Source organism: Pteronotus mesoamericanus, unplaced genomic scaffold (genome assembly GCF_021234165.1).
Source record: "Pteronotus mesoamericanus isolate MK-2021 breed Mesoamerican mustached bat unplaced genomic scaffold, CSHL_Meso_final contig_68, whole genome shotgun sequence".
NCBI classification, from domain to species: domain Eukaryota; kingdom Metazoa; phylum Chordata; class Mammalia; order Chiroptera; family Mormoopidae; genus Pteronotus; species Pteronotus mesoamericanus.
Genome location: NW_026555234.1, coordinates 274,684 through 292,419, shown reverse-complemented (window position 1 = coordinate 292,419; position 17,736 = coordinate 274,684). Strand labels below are relative to the sequence as shown.

The 17,736-nt window shown below is 70.6% G+C and overlaps 2 protein-coding genes across 2 annotated transcripts; one reads left to right on the top strand and one right to left on the bottom strand.

The window, feature by feature from the left end:
* Window positions 1-1,966: 1,966 nt before the first annotated feature.
* IDUA (alpha-L-iduronidase) lies at window positions 1,967-15,839 on the bottom strand. The gene is made up of 14 exons (XM_054581840.1): window positions 15,577-15,839; window positions 14,658-14,798; window positions 5,669-5,751; window positions 5,391-5,498; window positions 5,043-5,138; window positions 4,762-4,964; window positions 4,507-4,686; window positions 4,185-4,401; window positions 3,738-3,950; window positions 3,515-3,636; window positions 3,313-3,438; window positions 3,156-3,232; window positions 2,685-2,785; window positions 1,967-2,538 (listed from the first exon to the last, which is right to left on the bottom strand). The coding sequence occupies exons 1-14, from the start codon at window positions 15,738-15,740 to the stop codon at window positions 2,432-2,434; spliced, it is 1,938 nt and encodes a 645-aa protein (XP_054437815.1). The 5' UTR covers window positions 15,741-15,839; the 3' UTR covers window positions 1,967-2,431.
* Window positions 11,058-13,831, top strand: SLC26A1 (solute carrier family 26 member 1). Its single transcript, XM_054581839.1, has 2 exons — window positions 11,058-11,636; window positions 12,302-13,831. Exons 1-2 carry the CDS (start codon window positions 11,058-11,060, stop codon window positions 13,829-13,831), a joined length of 2,109 nt encoding a protein of 702 aa, XP_054437814.1.
* Window positions 15,840-17,736: the final 1,897 nt, after the last annotated feature.

The following is a 17,736-nucleotide window of genomic DNA, read 5'->3' as shown; positions in this document are numbered from 1 at the left end:
TCTGGCCGTGGCTAGGCCACAGGACCACCTGCTGCTCGGGCAGCTGGCCGCGGGCCCCAGGCCGCCGGAAGCGGCCGCCGCCTCTGGCAGCAGCAAGCGCCAGGCTCCCGGCCCAGGCCCACCTCAAACCCGCCATCCACGCGCCTCCAGCGGGAGAAGCCCCAGGCTCGCAGCGGAGCTCCGGGAACCTCTGACCCGGTTTCCCAAGCAGCCGAGTGACCCAATCACCCGTGGGAGCCCCGTGCTGGCCGTGCCTGGGCTGCCGGGGGAGGGGGGCGGGCCGCATGGGGAGAAGGGGCGCGTGCACAGGCCGTGGGCGACGGGAACGGACGCCTGCACCCCAGCGGGTGGGACCAGGGTGACAGAGCCGGCCCAAGCCTGGCCCTACCTTGGGCAGCATCCAAGAGGATGACCAGTAGGCCAGATTCAGAAAGCCCCAGACGGGAAGCTTTGGGGCAAGGAGGCCTGGGGACAGGCACAGAGAGAAGCTGCTGCGTCCCACAGGGACGTCCTCGTCCTTCCAGGGAGCGTGGGGGACACTCCAAAACAGGGCCCAGCGCAAAGCGGCTGTGGCAGCAGGGACGGAGGCCAGGCCTGGGGCAGTCACGCGGGCTCCCTCGGTCTCCGCCCGGCCCCCAGGCCGGCCTCCAACCAGCAGTGCGGTCACAGGGTGGGGACGCTCCAGCAACCTGGTGGCCACCTGACCGCACAGAAGCCACAATCGCGGTGGAGACGGTGAGTCACCCTCCCCGGGGACAAAAGGAGAGAGCACAGGCAACTGCCCCAGAGCCACAGCCACCTCCAAAGAAGGGGTCCGTCCTACCAGGGCGGGTGCAGCATCCGGGGCCGGGAACCCACCGCTGAGGCACCGCCTGAACAGGTGCTGCCGCTCTGCAGGGGGAAGAGGCGGGGCCGCCCCGTCCGCCCGGCACTCCCGCCCCCGCCCCGCGCATCTGCGGGTGCTGGTGCCCAAGGAGGGACCTGGTCCCCCCAGGAACCCAGGCCCCGCCCAGCGAGCTGGAAGCTGAGACACCCCTGGCTGCCAGGGCCCTCGAGCCACTGAGGTGGCAGGTGGGGGAGGGGGCCCGCCTGGCGACTGGGGTGCTGGACCCCGGCCCCAGGGAGGACCCGTCCCGCCAAAGCTCCCATGTTGACGTTCTAAGCCCCAGCGCCTCGGAAGTGATCTCATTAGGAGGGGGTCACAGTGAGGTGACAAGAGCAGGCCCTGCTCCCAGGTGACGCCTGTCCTTCTAGGCGGACAGGCGCACGGGGTCTAGTGCCTCCTGCAAGCCTGAGCGAGCGGCCCTGGAAGGACCCTGCGGGCCTGCACCTCGATCTCAGACTTCAGCCTCCAGGAGGAAGATAAACTCAGGGTCCCGGAGCCCCCCAGACTGCGGTGCCTCGTTATGGCCGCTCAAGCGGACGGGGTGGGCACACTCGGGCGGTCGCAGCGGTCAGTGGGCCACAGCGCCCCACTAGGACACAAGGTCCTCCGGGCCCCGAGCCCTCAGGCATCACCACGGGGAAGGGGCGGGGGGGAACACCTGCTGGCTTTGGGGTTCAGATGGATGTGTGGCCCAACGGACATCTCCCACCCGTGACGAGGCGGCTGGTGGCCCCGATTCTCACACAGGCACTGGGCAGGTGGCCCGTGGAGCCGGAGGGGCGCAGTGGGCCTTGCTGTCCCCTCCCACCCGAGCCCGGGGCAGCCCAGGGGAGGTGGGCGGAGGCAGGAGTGGGGTGGGGCCTCGGTGCGCTCCCCTCCGCTCCACTCGCAGGGACCCCCGGCCCAAGGCCCGGGTGCCTGCCTGCTCCTGCCCAGGTGAGTGCTCCCTCACCTGCTCTGTCTCCTGGGAGCAGTGGGGGTGGGGCCGGGGCTCTGTACCACCCTGTGGCTTCGCTGACCCCGGACCACAACTCTACAGATGTTCCCGAACTGTCTTCCTCTGTGCTCACCATCTGTTCCCTTCTGGGCCCACAAATGGGACCAGGATGCCCAAGAAGGCCACCCAACACCCTGTCGGCCTTTTCAGCGGCTGGCCCAGGCAGCCTGGAGCGCGCCCTGCCCCCACCGGGCAGGGTGGAGGGGGCAACACAGCTGGGCTGCGGGCGGTGGGTCCCCCTGCAGGTGGAAGGCAGGATGGGAACGGGGCCCCCCCACCTGGAGGGGCCGCCTCTGGTGGCTCAGCCTTGTCTGTGCCCAGCGGGCCCCTCCCGGAGCCCCTGCTCGAGAGAAGGGTCTGCCTGCGAGCGGGGCAAGGCAGGGGCGCTGCAGCCCGCACCTGTCCCCAAAGGCGACTGCAAGACCGAGGTGTGGAAAGGCACTTTAAGGGGTGAGCGATGGGACGGGAGGGACGCGCAGAGCTGACGACCCGCTGAGGGGCCCGCCCGCGGGGTGGCACCGGCTCCAGCGCCTGGTCGGCGGCGGCCCTCACCGCGCGGGGACCTCCACGTACTGCACAGGGGCGGAGAAAGGGCCCGGCCGGGCCCAGTAGTCCACCGCGCGGACTCGGTAGGAGCCAGAGACGGCAGCCGTGTCTGGGGACGCAAAGGCACACACGTCTTGAAAACGTGATCTCCTGATCCCACCGCAAGCTCCCAAAGCCCCAGCTGCAGGCTCCACCTGGCCCTGGAGCCCACACCGCGGGCACCGGGTGCGGCCGCGGCGCCGGCGGCAGACGCACCTGGGCTGAACACGAAGAGGTTGAAAGTCGACGGCTCCCTGCTGACTGGAGCGTACCCCTGGCCGCCCGGGGAGAACTGGACCTCGTACGTCCACAGGCACCTGGGGGTGGTCCGTCAGAGCCCTATGCCCTCCGGCCCCCCCGCCCGCTCCCCAGGGGGCCCTGGGCACCCCTCCTGCACTGGTGACAGGCCACGCGTGTCTGAGGGGAGGGGCTGGAGCCCGGCTGCCACCGCGGGGTCCCTTGTAGGTGCCCTCACCCCGCATCAAGCAATGGTGACCTCACAGCCTCCCCTCAGTGGGGGCAGGCGCGTGAGGGGAGGAGCGTGTGGCCCTTGGGTGGCCAGGGTGGGGGCTGCAGTGGGGTGACCGCGCAGGCACAGGAGGTGGGGGGCCGAGCGCCGGTCGGGGAAGAACGGGCACGTGCGGGGCAGGGATGGGGCGGTGGGTGGGGGCGACCGCACTCACGCACTTTGAGGCCATGAGCTCATCCGACCAGACCAAAAGCAGCTGCCCGCGGGTCAGGGGCAGAGCGCGGAGCCGGGTCACCTGGAGAGAGAGGGGGCGCCGTGACGGGGTGCGGGGAGGGCGTGGGGCGAGAGCGGGGCGGGGTCGGGACTGCCACTCGCCTGGCCCGGCGGCTCCTCGGGGCGCGCGCACACGTGCACCAGCAGCAGCGACGGCAGCGGAAGCTCGGGGCGCAGCGTCAAGCGGCCGCTGGCAGGGAAGGGGCGCGGCGCCGTGGCCACAGGGTCCTGGGGACAGGGGCCAGCGTTCAGGGGCCTCGAACTGGGGACCAGCCCTGCCCCTCGCCCCGCCCCGGCCGCGGACCTCGGCCGCACGCATGCGCCGGAACTGCTCCGGAGACGGGAAGGCCGGCCGGCCGAGGCGCTGCCACTCGTCGTGCGGGCTGCAGAGCCGGTTGTCCAGGCGGAGCGTGACGTACACGAGCCCTGGGGATCCAGACGCTGGGGCCGCGCCTCGGGCCCGCCCCCTCGCCCTCGCCCCCGCCCCCGCCCCGGCGCACCCGCTCAGCCCTGGAGCCCGTGCTCACCCGGGTGCGGGGGCACCCCGTGCAGGCGCAGGGTTAAGGCGACGCTGCGGTTGGCGTGAGCGCGGGTGTCGTCGCTCGCGAAGACCAGAACGGCGACACGCCAGGCGTCGGCGGGGCCCGCCGGGCGGTGGGCGCTGGCCAGGACGCCCACGGTGTGGTTGGCATCCAGCACCGCCCCGTCCTGCGACACCTGGGCCCAGAGCTGCTCCCCGTCTGCGGGGCAGGAGGCGGTGGTCGCCGCACGGAGGCCGCCACCCCTGCCCCTCCCAGGGCCCGCCCGCCCGCTACTTGCTCCCCTCGCCCGGGACCCCTGCCAGGACCCCGGCCGGGCACAGCCTCTGAGGCCCACCCAGCTGGTCCTGTCGCGCGGCCCCCGGAGGTGTGCGCCCAGCGTGTGCGCGCCCCCCAGCTCCCAGCCCCGGCGCTGCGCCTGGGCCGCAGGCTCACCCAGCAGGGCCAGCAGCCCCAGGGCGGTGAGCACCGGCTTGCGCAGCAGCTGCACGTGCGGTGGGTGGGTGTTGTTGACCTGGAAGCGAGCGGTGAGTGTGCGCTGGGAGAAGGGGTGTGGGTGGTAGCTCAGGAAGGCGTTGTCGTTGCTCAGGAGCGCGTAGCGGACCGACGAGCTGCCGTTGGCCACCAGCAGGTCCTGGTGCTGCGCGATGACCTGCGGGTGCGGGCAGCTGGGGCATTGGCCTCCACGGCTCCCTCCGCGCCCTCCTGCTGCGGAGGGCGGCCCACGGGGGCGGGAGGGGTCCCGCCGCCGGCCCACCTTCACGACCATGGCCGCGTAGGTCACGTCGGCCCGCCAGGGCTGCGGCAGGGACCAGCCCACCAGCGGGTCTGCCTCGTCGTTGTAAACGGGGGTGTCGGCGAACTTGGGGAAGAGCCGCTTTATCTGCTGCATCGCCTCCTGCTCCTGCTCCAGGATGTAGATGGAGCTGCCCGCACCCTGCGGTCAGCAGCGCAGCCTCAGCACAGCCAGCGCCGCCAACGAGGACGACCGGGGCGGCGGGCCGGGCCGTACCTTCTTGTGGAGCGCGATGTAGTCCAGCCGCACGCCCACCTCGCCCGTGAAGAAGTTGGTGCCGTGCTGACAGTGGCCCAGGAGGCCCCAGCTCAGCGGGGAGCGCGGCGGCGGGTGGAAGGCATCCCCGGGGCCGCCCAGGCGCAGCGCGGGGCTGGCCGCACGCAGCCCCTCGGAGCAGGCGTCGTAGTAGTTGAAGAAGCCTGGCGGAAGGGTGAGGCGTCGGCCGCCGCGCGCCGCTGGGAGCCGCCCCTCCGCGCCGGACCGGGAGGCCCGCTCACCTTGCGCCGTCATGGACACGTTGTCGAAGTCGTGGTGGTCCGGCTCGTTCCACGTCTCGAAGTTCCACTTGGACACGTGCTCCAGTCCGTACCTACCTGCGGGGCCCTGCTGTTATATTGGCCCCCGCCCGCCCTGGGGCGGGGGGTGCCCATCCCGACTCCCAGGCGGGAGGCCGGGGGTTTGGGCGTTGGGCTGATTCACCCCAAGTCCGCACAGCCCCCCAGCGCCTGTCCGCCCTCCCCATCAAGCTCATGACTCAGGGGACCCGGGAGGCGGCTGGGTGATGCGGCAGGACAGCCAGCCCAGGAGTGCCGACCGCTGGCCCCTCGGTCCCCGCCCTTGCCCACCGATGTATCTCCTGGCCAGGAGGGAGACCATGTCCTTCCACTCAAACACCTGCCGTTTGTCTTCAAAGTCGGTGAAGCGTCCAGACGGGCTGCCCATCAGCTCAAAGCCTGCAACACGGGAGGGGGCTGTGCCACTGCCCCCCGCCCCCACGGTCCCCGGTCCCCCAGGCTGGGGCCTCGCCACACCACCAGCGGGCCGTCCCGGGGTGAGCGCCACCGAGGACCCAGGTCGTGGGGAGGCGGCACCCGATGGGCGGAGGCCAGGGCCGGCCACTCACCCGGGAGGAGCTGGTTCTCCCTGAGAAGGTCGAGGTACCCATCCAGGTGCGTGAAATTGTAGCTCAGGCCCTGCCCCGCTGACCTGCAGAGGACCCCAGAGGTCAGGGCTGGAAGAGGCAGCCCTGGGCTGGAACCGTGGCTGTGGTCAGGCAGGTAGAGGATCCACCAGCGCCACACAGGATCTGGTCCCAGAATCGTGGGCCCCCCTCGGCAAATGCCAGCCACGGAGGCCTATTGCCCGGGGCCTAGTATGAACTGGCGCCTCCCCTGGATCCGTGCCCCCCGCCCCCCCGCAACCTGCCCTGCCTCAGAGCCCGGGGCTCAGAACAGCAGGGGCTCAGGAGTGGGCGAAGCAGACAGGTCTCCTGGGAAAGGTGTGGTGGTGGAGGGAGGGAGGGAGGGACCCACATCCTGCAGACCCTGACGTGGGCCCCAGGCCGTGGGACCAGGGCTTGAGGGGCCGGCTTCTCTGCGCCCCCTGCAGGCCAGGACCCTGCTCCCAGTCCAGGAGGCAACACAGACAGGCAGGAGAGGGAGAAGGCTGCGCGTCCCAGGCTGCAGCCCAGTTCCCCTGGGGCTCAGGCCCTGAGTGGGGACCAGCATCGTCCGGCCCGGAAGGGGATGGGACAGGGAGCAAAGGGCCCGGCAGGGAGAGCTTCTCCAAGGCGACGCCCAGGACCTCCAGGCGATGGGACAAGCCAGCAAGGGGCGTGCCGGGGACAGGCAGGACCTCGTGGATGCTGAGGGGCAGGAAGGCAGCCGGCGGGCCTGGGGCAGCGCGGGGGAGACGGCGACTGTCACACAGGCCTTGGGGCCACCGCGGTGAGGGGCCCGGCTCACGGGGGAGCGGGGAGCCCTGTCGCAGACCCACGCAGGCCGCGCCGCAGCTTGGCGGGTTAGCTCGTTTCTAAGACTTAATTTTTTTTCCAGCAGTTGCAGGTTTACAGCACAAGTGAGAGGGAGGTGTCGCCTGCACAGCCTCTCCACCGTCAACGCCCTGCCAGCGGGGGACGTTCGTGACCACTGACCAGACGACGCTGACGCGTTGCTGTCACGCAGTTCAGAGTGTCTGGGGGTCTCTCGATGGTGTGCGTTCTGTGGGTTTGGAAAGACGTTCGGTGCCACGAATCTACCGCTGCAGCGTCACCCGGCGTGGCTTCCGCGCCCAAATTGCACCTGCCTGCCCCCCCCCAATTCCGACCTCCGACAAGCACTTTTTTGTTCCTGTCGTCAGAGTCTTGCCTTTGCCGTGGCATTTTGAAAGGACCCCTCTGGCGGCTCACTGCGGCCAGAAGGCGGTCCCCCGGGGAGGTGTGGCGTCCAGGTCGGGGCGCAGCCCGTGAGGGACACAGGCAGTGGCTGGGCAGGGGGTCCGAGGGCTCCCCTTGAGGACGTGCCTGCTCCACCCACGGATGGAGAAATGAAGGCGGGAAAAGGCAGGACGGCCTGCCACGGTGTGTCACGCGTGTGCGCGACGGCGGAGGCGGGGCAGAGGGAGCCCCCGCGGTCCGGCCCTAAGCAGACCCCGCTCGGCCCGGCGTCACCCCCTGAACACAGGGAGGGTCTGGACGGGCCAACGCCTCCTTCCACCGCCTTCTCTCCCCCAAGCCTCGCTGCGCCCCGTCAAGGCGGAGGGCGCGGGCCCGGCCCTCAGAGGCCTCCCAGCCGCCTCCTGCGGCTCTCAGCTGCCTTCCCGCCTCTGGGGCCCAGCAGGATGCAGCCCTCCCCTCCCCCACCTTCCCTTCCATCCAAAGGTCACAACCAATAGCAAAGAAATAAAACTTAATAAGCACTTGGGTGAAAATTAAATGCGTGCAGGAGATGGGTTCCAAAGTCCCACACAGGGGGGTCGGGAGGCGGGCGCACACAATGGTGCCCAAGAGCAAAGCGAAGGTACAAAGCCTTCTGCAGGCCCCTGCTAGCCCCTGCTTCGTCCTGGGCCGGAGGTGTCCTCAGCCCGTCCTCCTGCGTGAGCCTGCATGGCGGCGGGCCCCGCCGGCCTCAGCAACCAGGGGTGCTGGGGGGCCCGTCAGGACGCCTGCCCCCAGGGGCCAGGACACGCCAGGGTGGGGGTAGGACCCGGGAGCCCCCACTCCGTGGGGAAAGGAAACGGTGTACTTTCCAGGCAGGGCGCTGAGTGGGGAGGTGAAGGGCGCAGCCAGCTCAGCACCATCCCCTGCCCCCCCACCTCCCTCCCCGTCCCCCCCGCAGAGAAGCCTAGGTCCCAGACCCAGCCTGGCCCCCCGATCGACCCCCAGGGCCCCTCCATCCTGCCACACTGCAGGGGGTCGAACTCGGGCGCCAGGCACCAGGAATCGCTCCCGCGCATGAGCGGGGCGGCGGCGGCACCACGGCAGCCTCATTCACCGCGCGCCTGCGGCGGGTGGGCGGCTCCGGAGCCCCCACCGCGGCGCGTGCGCCGCGAGTGCCGAGCTACGCCCCGGCCTGGTGAGTGCTCGGTTGTGCCGGCCGCGGAGCGGGGTGATGCCCGGCGCCACTGCGGGGTGTGGGGGCGCGGTCGCGCGCGGGAGGGAATGCAGGGCGGAGGATGTGCGGGGTGGAGACCCAGGCCGCGCGCTCCCAGAGCAGGTGGGGGCGAGGAAGAGCCTGCTCGACAGCCCCGGGGCGGGGGTGGCCGGGTGTGGGCCCGCGCCGCCGGCCTGGGAGGAGGGTCTGCCTGGCCTCAGCCTTCTCTCCTGGACCTAGGAGCGCAGGCCTTCGCAGGGTAGCGGGGGCTTTCGGGGAGCCACTTCGGCCTCAGACACCAACTGGGCTGTGTGCCGGCCTCTTTTCACTTGTAGGGATACAATGTTTCCTTTCCAAGGAAGTGTACTTAGCAATTTAAAACCCTGACTTAAAGACAAATACTAAGTAAATAACTGTGTGGCTGTGACAGGGAAGGAGGGGAGGCCGGCAGCAGGGGGAAGGCCCCGGAGGCCCCTCAGCGCGCTCCCTGGGTGGGGTGGGGGGCCTCAGCACCCTCCCCTGGGGCCCCAGACACCTGCCCGAGGTCGGGCCAGGCCACAGGATGGTCACAGCTGTGAACACATGGCAGGGAGGCCGGCAAAGGACAGGGGTCTGTGGCTGTAAGTGTGTTAGGCCGCAGGGGTCCTGCGATTCTCTCAAAGGACATCTGTGGCCTCTATTGTATTTTGTCACCTGCTTCAGACGCCCAGCCTGGGTAGGAGCTGAGTGGGTCCCGGCCACACTCCTGTGGGCAGGTGGCCCTGGCTCTGCCCGCGGGGCCCAGCACAGGCTCTTTGAGGACAAGGAATCAGACCTAGAGGCGGAGCCCGCGTTGCAGTCTCTGCCCCCCGCCCGGCGCCACTCCCATCTTTGCCCCTAAGTGGGGTTCCTGGTCTCCCCGGCCAGGCCCAGGGATTCAGAGCTGCGGCAGGACTTGTGGGCAGGCTTCCCGAGGCCCCAAAGTGGGGCTGAGTGTGGCGGGGCCTGGATGGGAGCCCCCCAGCTGCTCACTGACCCCCATCCCAGGGGAATGGAGTTCTGCAAGAGGGTTGCTGTTGATGTTCATTCCACTGGCAGTTCCCACAGGGCCAGGCGAGGCAGGATGAGGCCAGGCCTCCGGGGACAGCGGCCCCGGCCGGCTCAGCCTTCCTGCCACTGGAGGGACCTCCCCCTTCAGGAGGGGGGCGCACCTGGGGCTTCGGCACCCCATGGAGGGACCCCTGCTTGCCCCTCCCTCCATTTAAAAAGTGGGGGACCGAGGGTCCGAAGAATCGCTGTAAAAACCGCACTCGCCCTCAGTTTACACGCCTGCAGCTCAAGGAGAGCCCCGGCAGGCGCTGCCAGGAGGGCCCTCCTGTGGAGAACAGAGCCAGGGGCAGGGAGGCAGGCCCGCCACCCCCAGGGCCTGTGCCCCGCTGGGACCCGGGTGGTCTGGCTCCAGGGGGCGGGCTCAGGACCCTCGCCCGACGCCAGGCTAGTAACAGTGTCCTGATGCCTGGCAACCGGCCCGCCCTCAGCTGCATGCACACGTGGCAGCTTTTCCATGGAAGAGCACAGGACTGAAGCCAAGGACACGGCTGCCCAGGTGTGGCCCTGCCCATGCTCCCGCCTGGCCTAACCTGTCCCTTGTCAGGACAGGGAGGGTGTCTGGGGACGGGACGAGAAGACCCGCCTCTCCCTCGGTCCCCTCTGATCCACACCCTCCTCCGGGGGTCCTGCGAGCCAGGTACCCTGAGCTGAAGTCCGTCCTGTGTCCATCCCGGGATAGGCCGGGGCCTGAGCCTTGGCCTCCCCCAAGGGCCTGCCCCGCCTGCCCCGCCCCACACCTGCAGCCCTGCCCCGGGAGGCTGGGAGCTTGTCAGAGGCCACACGATGCCATTACTCATGAGCCTCCAATCACAGCACAGCTCTCCAGATTAGCCGCTCAGGTAGCCCTCGTCTGGGGAAACGTGTGACTCAGCAATCTCTGCGGTGAATGATTTAACTGCCAGCCCAGCCAGGCCACGCAGTCAGAGGCCAGCCGCAGAGCTCTCCTGGCCGGGGCGCCAGACCCAGGGCCTGCTGCCCGCACCGCCACCCACCAGCAGGGCCAGAGGGCCCGGGGTCCAGCCAGGAGCAGGCCCGGCCTCCGAGGACAGGCGGCCAGGCTCCTCGCTGCCCACCAAGCCCGTGGGCAGCTCCCTCAGGTGAGAGCCGCGCCGAGGCCCATGCCAGACAGCGAAGGCTCTGGCGGACGGGGCCACAGAGGCCGGCTCCTGGGCGGCGGAGCAGGGCAGGCTCTTTGCGGGGCCGTGCAGGCAAAAGGCAGGTGGCATCTACCCCGTCCTGGACCCCGGGGACCCCTCTGAGGTGAGGTCCGCGGAGGGGGAAACAGCGCTCATCTGTCCCCTGAAGGCAGCCGCTGCCTGAACCCACGGGGTCTGGGCGCCCGGCCCCGCCCCCGCCAGCCCAGCAGCACCGCCGCCCTCCACGCCCCAGGTAAACCCCTGGCCACGTGTCCCCAGCCCCAGGCAGCGCTGTCAACGCCGGCAGCAGAGCAAACAGGCTCAATGTCACCGTGAAGAGAATCAGAGAGCCGAAGCCTGAGCTGAGCCCGGCGCCGCGAGAGGGCCGGGCCCAAGACGCCGCGCTGGGTGCGGAGGCCGGGCCGCAGACCCCGTCCAGCCGGCCTGGTGCGCAGCGCCCCTGTGGGTTCGGAGGCAGAACCCGGGAGGGTCGCCTGTCACTCGGAGAGGGTGGTTTGACAGGGGTGCGGGGTGAGGGGGGCCTGGATCAGGCCCGGCAGGCGGACGAGATGTGGCGGAGTTGCGTCTGGCCACCTGTGTACCTGGGTCCCTGTGACGAGCGGGACCCCCCCCCCCGCCCCAGCACCGACGCCCACGTCTCCTTGGCAGGTTTTCCCAAGGGGCCTGGCACCCCAGGATGGAAGTGTCGCCTGAGCAGCAGGCGGGGGTGCCAGTGCTGGTCCGCCGGCCGCGCCCGACGCCCCCAGGCCTGCGCGAGACGCTGAAGGCCAGGCTGCGGCAAAGCTGCGAGTGCAGCGCGCGGGGTGCCTGGGGCCTGGTGCAGGCCCTGCTGCCCGCCACGCGCTGGCTGCGCAGGTATCGCCTGCGGGAGGACCTGGCAGGCGACGTCGTGTCCGGGCTGGTCATCGGCATCATCCTGGTGCCCCAGGCCATCGCCTACTCGCTGCTGGCCGGGCTGCAGCCTATCTACAGCCTCTACACGTCCTTCTTCGCGAACCTCATCTACTTCCTCATGGGCACCTCGCGCCACGTCTCCGTGGGCATCTTCAGCCTGCTCTGCCTCATGGTGGGGCAGGTGGTGGACCGCGAGCTCCTGCTGGCCGGCTTCGACCCCGCCCAGGACGGCCCTGCGCCTGGGGACAACAGCAGCGCCCTCAACGCCTCGGCGGCGGCGCTGGGGCTGCAGGGCTGCGGGCGTGACTGCTATGCCATCCGCGTGGCCACCGCCCTCACGCTGGTGGCCGGGATTTACCAGGTGAGGGGCCGGCCGCAGTGCCAAGGGCAGCCCCTTGGGCGCTCGCTCCGGGCGGAGCTGGGAAGCGCCGGGTGGGGGCCCCCAAGGACGGGCGGCTTAGCCGCCAGGCCAGGACAGAGCAAGGCATGGGCAGAGGGGGCGGGAGAAGGTGCCCCCGCACGGAGCGCCCAAGGGGCTGGGGGGGCCCGGGGCCCAGGGCGCCCATCTGGCCGACAGCAGCCTGGGCTGGAATTGGTAGCCCGGGCGTGGCCTCAGCTACAGACACGCGCGGCTGGGCCACGCGGCCTCCCCAGGCTTCCTGTCGCGGGTGGGCTGCCTGCCTCCCCGGGGCCCCCCCACACCTGCTGGCCCCTGTACAGGGCCAGGCCACCGCAGCCCCGCACCGCCCTCCCATTGGCTCCGCGCCTCCCGGCACTGCCCTCCCGTTGGCTCCACGCCTCCCGGCACCGCCCTCCCATTGGCTCCACGCCTCCCGGCACCGCCCTCCCATTGGCTCCACGCCTCCCGGCACCGCCCCCGCGTTGGCTCCGCTCCTCCCGGCGGGGGCAGCGCCTCTCGCAGGGCAGGAGGAAGAGCTGCCTTCCCGCGGCAGGTCCGGCTCTGGCAGCGGCCTCCCCCTCGGCCGGGACGGACAGCCCGCTGCCCTCACGACACTCTGCCCACAGGTCCTCATGGGCGTCCTCCGGCTCGGCTTCGTGTCCGCCTACCTCTCGCAGCCACTGCTCGACGGCTTCGCCATGGGGGCCTCGGTGACCATCCTGACTTCCCAGCTGAAGCACCTGCTGGGCGTGCGGGTGCCCCGGCACCAGGGGCCGGGCATGGTGGTCCGCACGTGGCTGAGCCTGCTGCGCAACGCCGGGCAGGCCAACCTGTGCGACGTGCTCACGAGCGCCGTCTGCCTGGCTGTGCTGCTGTCCGCCAGGGAGCTCTCGGACCGCTGCCGGCACCGCCTGAAGGTGCCGCTGCCCACGGAGCTGCTGGTCATCGTGGCGGCCACGCTCGTGTCCCACCTTGGGCAGCTGCATGCCCGCTTTGGCTCCAGCGTGGCCGGGGACATCCCCACTGGCTTCATGGCCCCGCGGGCGCCGGACCTGGCACTGATGTGGCGCGTGGCGCTGGACGCCGTGCCCCTGGCCCTCGTGGGCTCCACCTTCTCCATCTCGCTGGCGGAGATGTTCGCCCGCAGCCACGGCTACTCCGTGCGGGCCAACCAGGAGCTGCTGGCCGTGGGCTGCTGCAACGTGCTGCCCGCCTTCTTCCACTGCTTCGCCACCAGCGCTGCCCTGGCCAAGAGCCTGGTGAAGACGGCCACCGGCTGCCGCACGCAGCTGTCCAGCGTGGTCAGCGCCGCGGTGGTGCTGCTGGTGCTGCTGGCGCTGGCGCCGCTGTTCCGGGACCTGCAGCGGAGTGTGCTGGCCTGCGTCATCATTGTCAGCCTGAGGGGCGCCCTGCGCAAGGCGAGGGACCTGCCGCAGCTGTGGCGGCTCAGCCGGGCCGACGCGCTGGTCTGGGTGGCCACGGCCGCCGCCTGCGTGCTGGTCAGCACCGAGGCCGGGCTGCTGGCGGGCCTGCTCCTCTCGCTGCTCAGCCTGATCGGCCGCACCCAGCGCCCACACACGGCCCTGCTCGCCCGCGTTGGGGGCTCCGGCTTCTACGAGGACGTCTCGGAGTTTGAGGGGCTGGTCCCCGAGCCCGGCGTGCGGGTTTTCCGCTTCGCAGGGCCGCTGCACTTTGCCAACAAGGACTTCTTCCTGAGGTCCCTCTACAGCCTCACGGGGCTGGATGTGGGGCACGCAGCTGCCCGGAGGAAGGGGCCGGGCCCCGAGGCAGGGGTCCGCCAGGGGGAGCCTGTCGCAGACACGGACCGGGGCCCAGCCAGCAGCGCGGCTGCCCTGGTGCCCGGAGCGGCCGGCTTCCACGCGGTGGTCATCGACTGCGCCCCGCTGCTGTTCCTGGATGCGGCCGGCCTGGCCACGCTGCGGCAGCTGCGGAGAGACTGCGGGGCCCTGGGCATCGCCCTGCTGCTGGCCTGCTGCAGCCCCTCGGTGAGGGACGCCCTGAGCGGGGGCGGCGTCCTCGGGGAGGGCCAGGGGGACGCGGGCGACGAGGGGCAGCTGTTTCACACCGTGCACAGCGCTGTGCAGGCAGCCCGCGCCCGCTGCCAGGGGCCCGCGCCCGCCGACTCCTCGCTCTAGTGCAGCTGCACCGGCGCAGGCCCCCTGCCTCCGAGCCTCCCACCCCGGGCCACCCAGACGGAGTCTCCCGGGGGCACATGTGCCGTCTCCTCCCTGAAGGGACGAGGGAGACTTTGAAACAGAGGCCACCAAGGTGGGGCTGGACGCCGGTGCTGCACGTCCGCAGCACCGCGGGGGCCAGTCTGACACTCAACGTCACTGTCTCCTTTGAACAAGGGCCCAAGGCAATCACGTGGCCTCCATGATGCTGGAGGGACACTGGTCCCTCGACCCTTGTGGCCCCCCCCACCAGGTGAGAGCTGGCAGCTCTGACCAGCAGTGGAAGGGTCTCTGTGTCTTTCCAAGCCCCCAACACACACACCCAAGTGTTTCTTACACCTCGTGCCTGGGCCACGGCCAAGCCCAGCAGGGCCAAGGGCGGTGTGGCCAGCGCAGCCTCGGCCCGGCCCTCGGGCAGCACCCTGCAAGGCCTGGCCCCCGCACACACAACACGGTGCGCGCACACTCGCTGGAGCCGGGTCCAGCCGCAAAGCCAGCGCGGGGAACGCCCGCCCCACCCCGAGCCTCCTGGTGGCCCCCAGCAGGAAGCCAGCCATGCCAGGTCCTGGGGCTGCCCCAGCGCCCGCGGCCCCAGGAGCCAGGGGGACATCCTCCCGCCTCCCCGCCCCACGGGACACTTTGCTGGGAGCGCACGGCCAATGGCTCCTCAGAGCTGCCGCCCCGGCGGGCGCCCCACCGCCCGCCGTGGTGGACGCGGCCTCAGTTTCCACCCCCGTGAAGCAAGCCCTGCCCCGCTGCGCCGGGCTGCTCCCCCTCAGGCACCCACCTGGCCGTGACGAGCTCCAGCAGCCAGTGGGTCCGGACCTGCTGGATGCCCCCATGGGGGACGGCGCCCACGTAGGCCAGGTTGAGCTGCTGGTCCCAGCTGAGGTCATACTGGTCAGCCCGGTTGTGTGGCAGTGGGGGGCTGGTGACAGAAAAAGGGTGTCGGGGCATCAGTACCTGTGGGCGGGGCCCGCGGAGCAGCCTCAGCACACAGCCCGCGCCTGCAAGGCCGGGCCCCGCCCGCCTGGGACCCGGGCCCCCCCACAGCCTGGGGAGCGGCGCCAGGGGTCACACCGTCTCCGATGTAATGAAGTCAGTTCTAAGGCCAGGAATGTTGTGGAGCCTCGTGCTTTGGAGGGGGCGGGAGGCGGGGGTCAGAGGAGGGAGGACCACATCCCCACCCTGCTCCTTGCCCCACAAGCGCGGAGACCCAGAGGGGGCTGGGGACACGCAGGGGCGGGGCGGGGCCACCGCCGGGCTGCCTCCAGTCCCGGGGCTGCCCCAGGAGAGCTCTGGTCTCTGCGGAAGGAACCCTGTCCTGAGCCCCGGCCCCCTCCGGGCCTGGGCTGCCTCCCATCACAGGCCCCACCGCCGGGCAAACTCGGGGCCTGGCCTCAGGCCTCCACTGCTCGGGGTCCCCACTGAGCTAGAACCTCCGTGGGGCTGGGGGACATTGAAGAGACCCCCACTCTAACTGGAGGGGACCCAAGAGGGAGGAGTGAGTCGCCGTGGGCGGCCTTCTTCACTTTGTGGCACCTACTGTGCGCCATGGGCGCAGGAGCCTAAGGGTCTCTTCCCGCGCGACAAGGGCTTCCGGGAGGCCCGGGAGCGGGACGCGCGGTCCAGGTTTAAGAAAAGCGCGGCGGGACAGAAGCAGAGCGGAGAGCTGGAGCCTCAGCTTCCCTGCCTGTAGCGCTCACCAGAAGCCAGTGCTCCTCCAGAAGGGCCGCAGGGGCCGCAGCGCGCGGGACGCGTCCACGCGCACCAAGTGCGGGGCCTCAGCCCGGGCCGCCGTCAGCAGCGCGGCCAGCAGCGCGAGCAGCGCGGTCCCGGGCCCCGGGGGGCACTCGGCCGGGGCGCTCATGGCCGGGCGCGGCGCGGGGACACCCCGGCCCCTGCAGGCCCCCGGGGTCCTCCGTGCTCCCGGAGCCGAGATCTGCGCCACGCCGGCCGGTTCCGCCTCCGGGTCGCGCGCCACATGACCGCCACCGAGGGGCGGATCCTTGGAGCCCGGGCGCGTCGGGGCTGGGAGGGGCTTAGGTGGGCCGCGCTGGGGGTGCGCGGCGGGAGCGCCCCGGGCCGCGGCGGCGGGCGTGCTCGGGGGGCTGTGGCCGGGGCGGGGGCGGGGCTTAGGTGGGCCGGGCGGCCCGCGTCGCCGGGGAGTCGGCGGCTGCCTCTGCCGCTGCTCCCGGGAAGCTCCTCCCCGCGCCCCCTGCCCTCGCCGCCCGTGACAGCAGCCCTGCCCCGCCGCCGGCGCGAGGACCCTTAGCAACGCGCTGCTCCGGTCGGCGGCTCGAGGGTGAGCGCTGTTCTGTGGATGCGTGCGGAGGGGCCCAGCGGGCGGGGTGGGCGGCCGCCTGCTGGCTCAGACTCTGCGGAGAGGCGGCCGCGCGGGGCACTGGGACCAGCGGATGGGATGGATGGGGAAGAAGAGCAGGGCCGAAGGTGACCGCTGGGTCTGGGGGGCGTTTTCTGAAAGCGCGGCTGTTGTAAAGGCACAGGCGTGGCCGGGGACCAGCTGCCCCTGAGAAGCCGGGAAGCCGAGGGCACCGTCTAGTAGACAGCTGGGTGGCCTGCGCTGCGTGTGAGCGAGGGGCCCGGTGTGAATGTTTACACTTGAAACTGCACAGCTGCCCGGCGGACTGAACAGCCTCGCCCCACCCAACGTCCAGTCGGGCCTGCGCGGTGCCCCCAGACGGCGGAGCCCCGCCCTGCAGTCAGCCAGCCGCAGGGTCTCTCAGGGTGGAGACACGACACTATTCCAAGAGACGGGAGCTGGTAATTGGGAGCCATCCGCAGAGCCAGGAAGAGCTGAGAGGGCAGGCAGCGAAGCCCGGAGACCGTGGCCCAGACCCCCGGCCACCTCCCCCCCAGGCCCAGCAGAGGCCGCTGAGACTGAGTCTGCCGGCCACCAAACGGACACGTCGGCGTCCTGACAGTAAGCGACTGCAAACCTGGAGCTCTGACTCCCACCAAAAGTGAGCTTTCATAAACGAAAAGGCTCAAAAGACATCTCGGAGAAACCAACCCTGGGGACGCTTCTCGTGAAGGAGCCGGAGGACAACGTCCTTCCAGGAGGAGACCGATGGCAACAGCCCCCGGAGGGAGGGAAGGGGCGCGAGAGAGAGCGTAGCCAGGAGCGGCTCGGACAGCGCTCCCAGGACGTCGCAGGGGACTTACAGCGTATCCAGGGTCACCGTGAAAACGTGGGACAGTGGCGTGGAGGCTGTGGGCAGTGGACAGAGCACGGCCGACCGGCCCCGCCGAGACCCCTGCGTGAGACGTACTTGGCGAAGGGACTTTGCAGGTGTGATTAGGTCAGTGCTCCTGGGCTGCGGAGAGGATCCTGGGTTATCCGGGCGGGCTCTGAGCGTCACCGATGGTCTTTGGGAGGGGAGGCCGAGGGGCATCGGACTCAGACGGCACCAGACCCGAGAGAAGAGGCTTGAAGACTGTTCGGGAACCGGCAGCGGAGCTGTGTGTCCGCGGGCACCGCGACAGACCTGGCTGCTGCGAGGGGAGGCGCTGCCGCGGAGGCTGGGGCGGGGCCACACGGGGAGGGGCGTCATTTCAGGGCCTTGTACATTTGTCACAGGTATTTTTTAGGCTTTTCATTTTTATTTCTGGCTGAAAAGAGGCGGGGCGGGGGCGGGGCCTCTAGGCCGGGGCAGCTCTCTCCCGGGGACAGCCCCTGTCTTTCCCCCTTTCTGCTGGTAAACAAAATACTGGGTTTTTCCTCTTAAACCAAGTCTGGCTTGTATCTCAGGGTGGGTGAAAACGTTTTCCTTCTCCACCGCCCGTCTGTCTGCCCCTGACTGTACCGACTGCAATCGTGTGCTTTCTGTATTCGTGACTCCTGG

Excerpts from the sequence above, each read along its gene's own strand:
- IDUA (XM_054581840.1), bottom strand. The coding sequence starts at position 15,740 with ATGAGCGCCCCGGCCGAGTGCCCCCCGGGGCCCGGGACCGCGCTGCTC. Across the intron at positions 3,951-4,184 it reads GGGGCTGCTGGCCCTGCTGG|ACGGGGAGCAGCTCTGGGCC; the intron begins GTGAGCCTGCGG and ends CCTGCCCCGCAG. Across the intron at positions 3,233-3,312 it reads CCGAGGAGCCGCCGGGCCAG|GTGACCCGGCTCCGCGCTCT; the intron begins GCGAGTGGCAGT and ends CTCTCTCTCCAG.
- SLC26A1 (XM_054581839.1), top strand. The coding sequence starts at position 11,058 with ATGGAAGTGTCGCCTGAGCAGCAGGCGGGGGTGCCAGTGCTGGTCCGC. Across the intron at positions 11,637-12,301 it reads TGGTGGCCGGGATTTACCAG|GTCCTCATGGGCGTCCTCCG; the intron begins GTGAGGGGCCGG and ends CTCTGCCCACAG.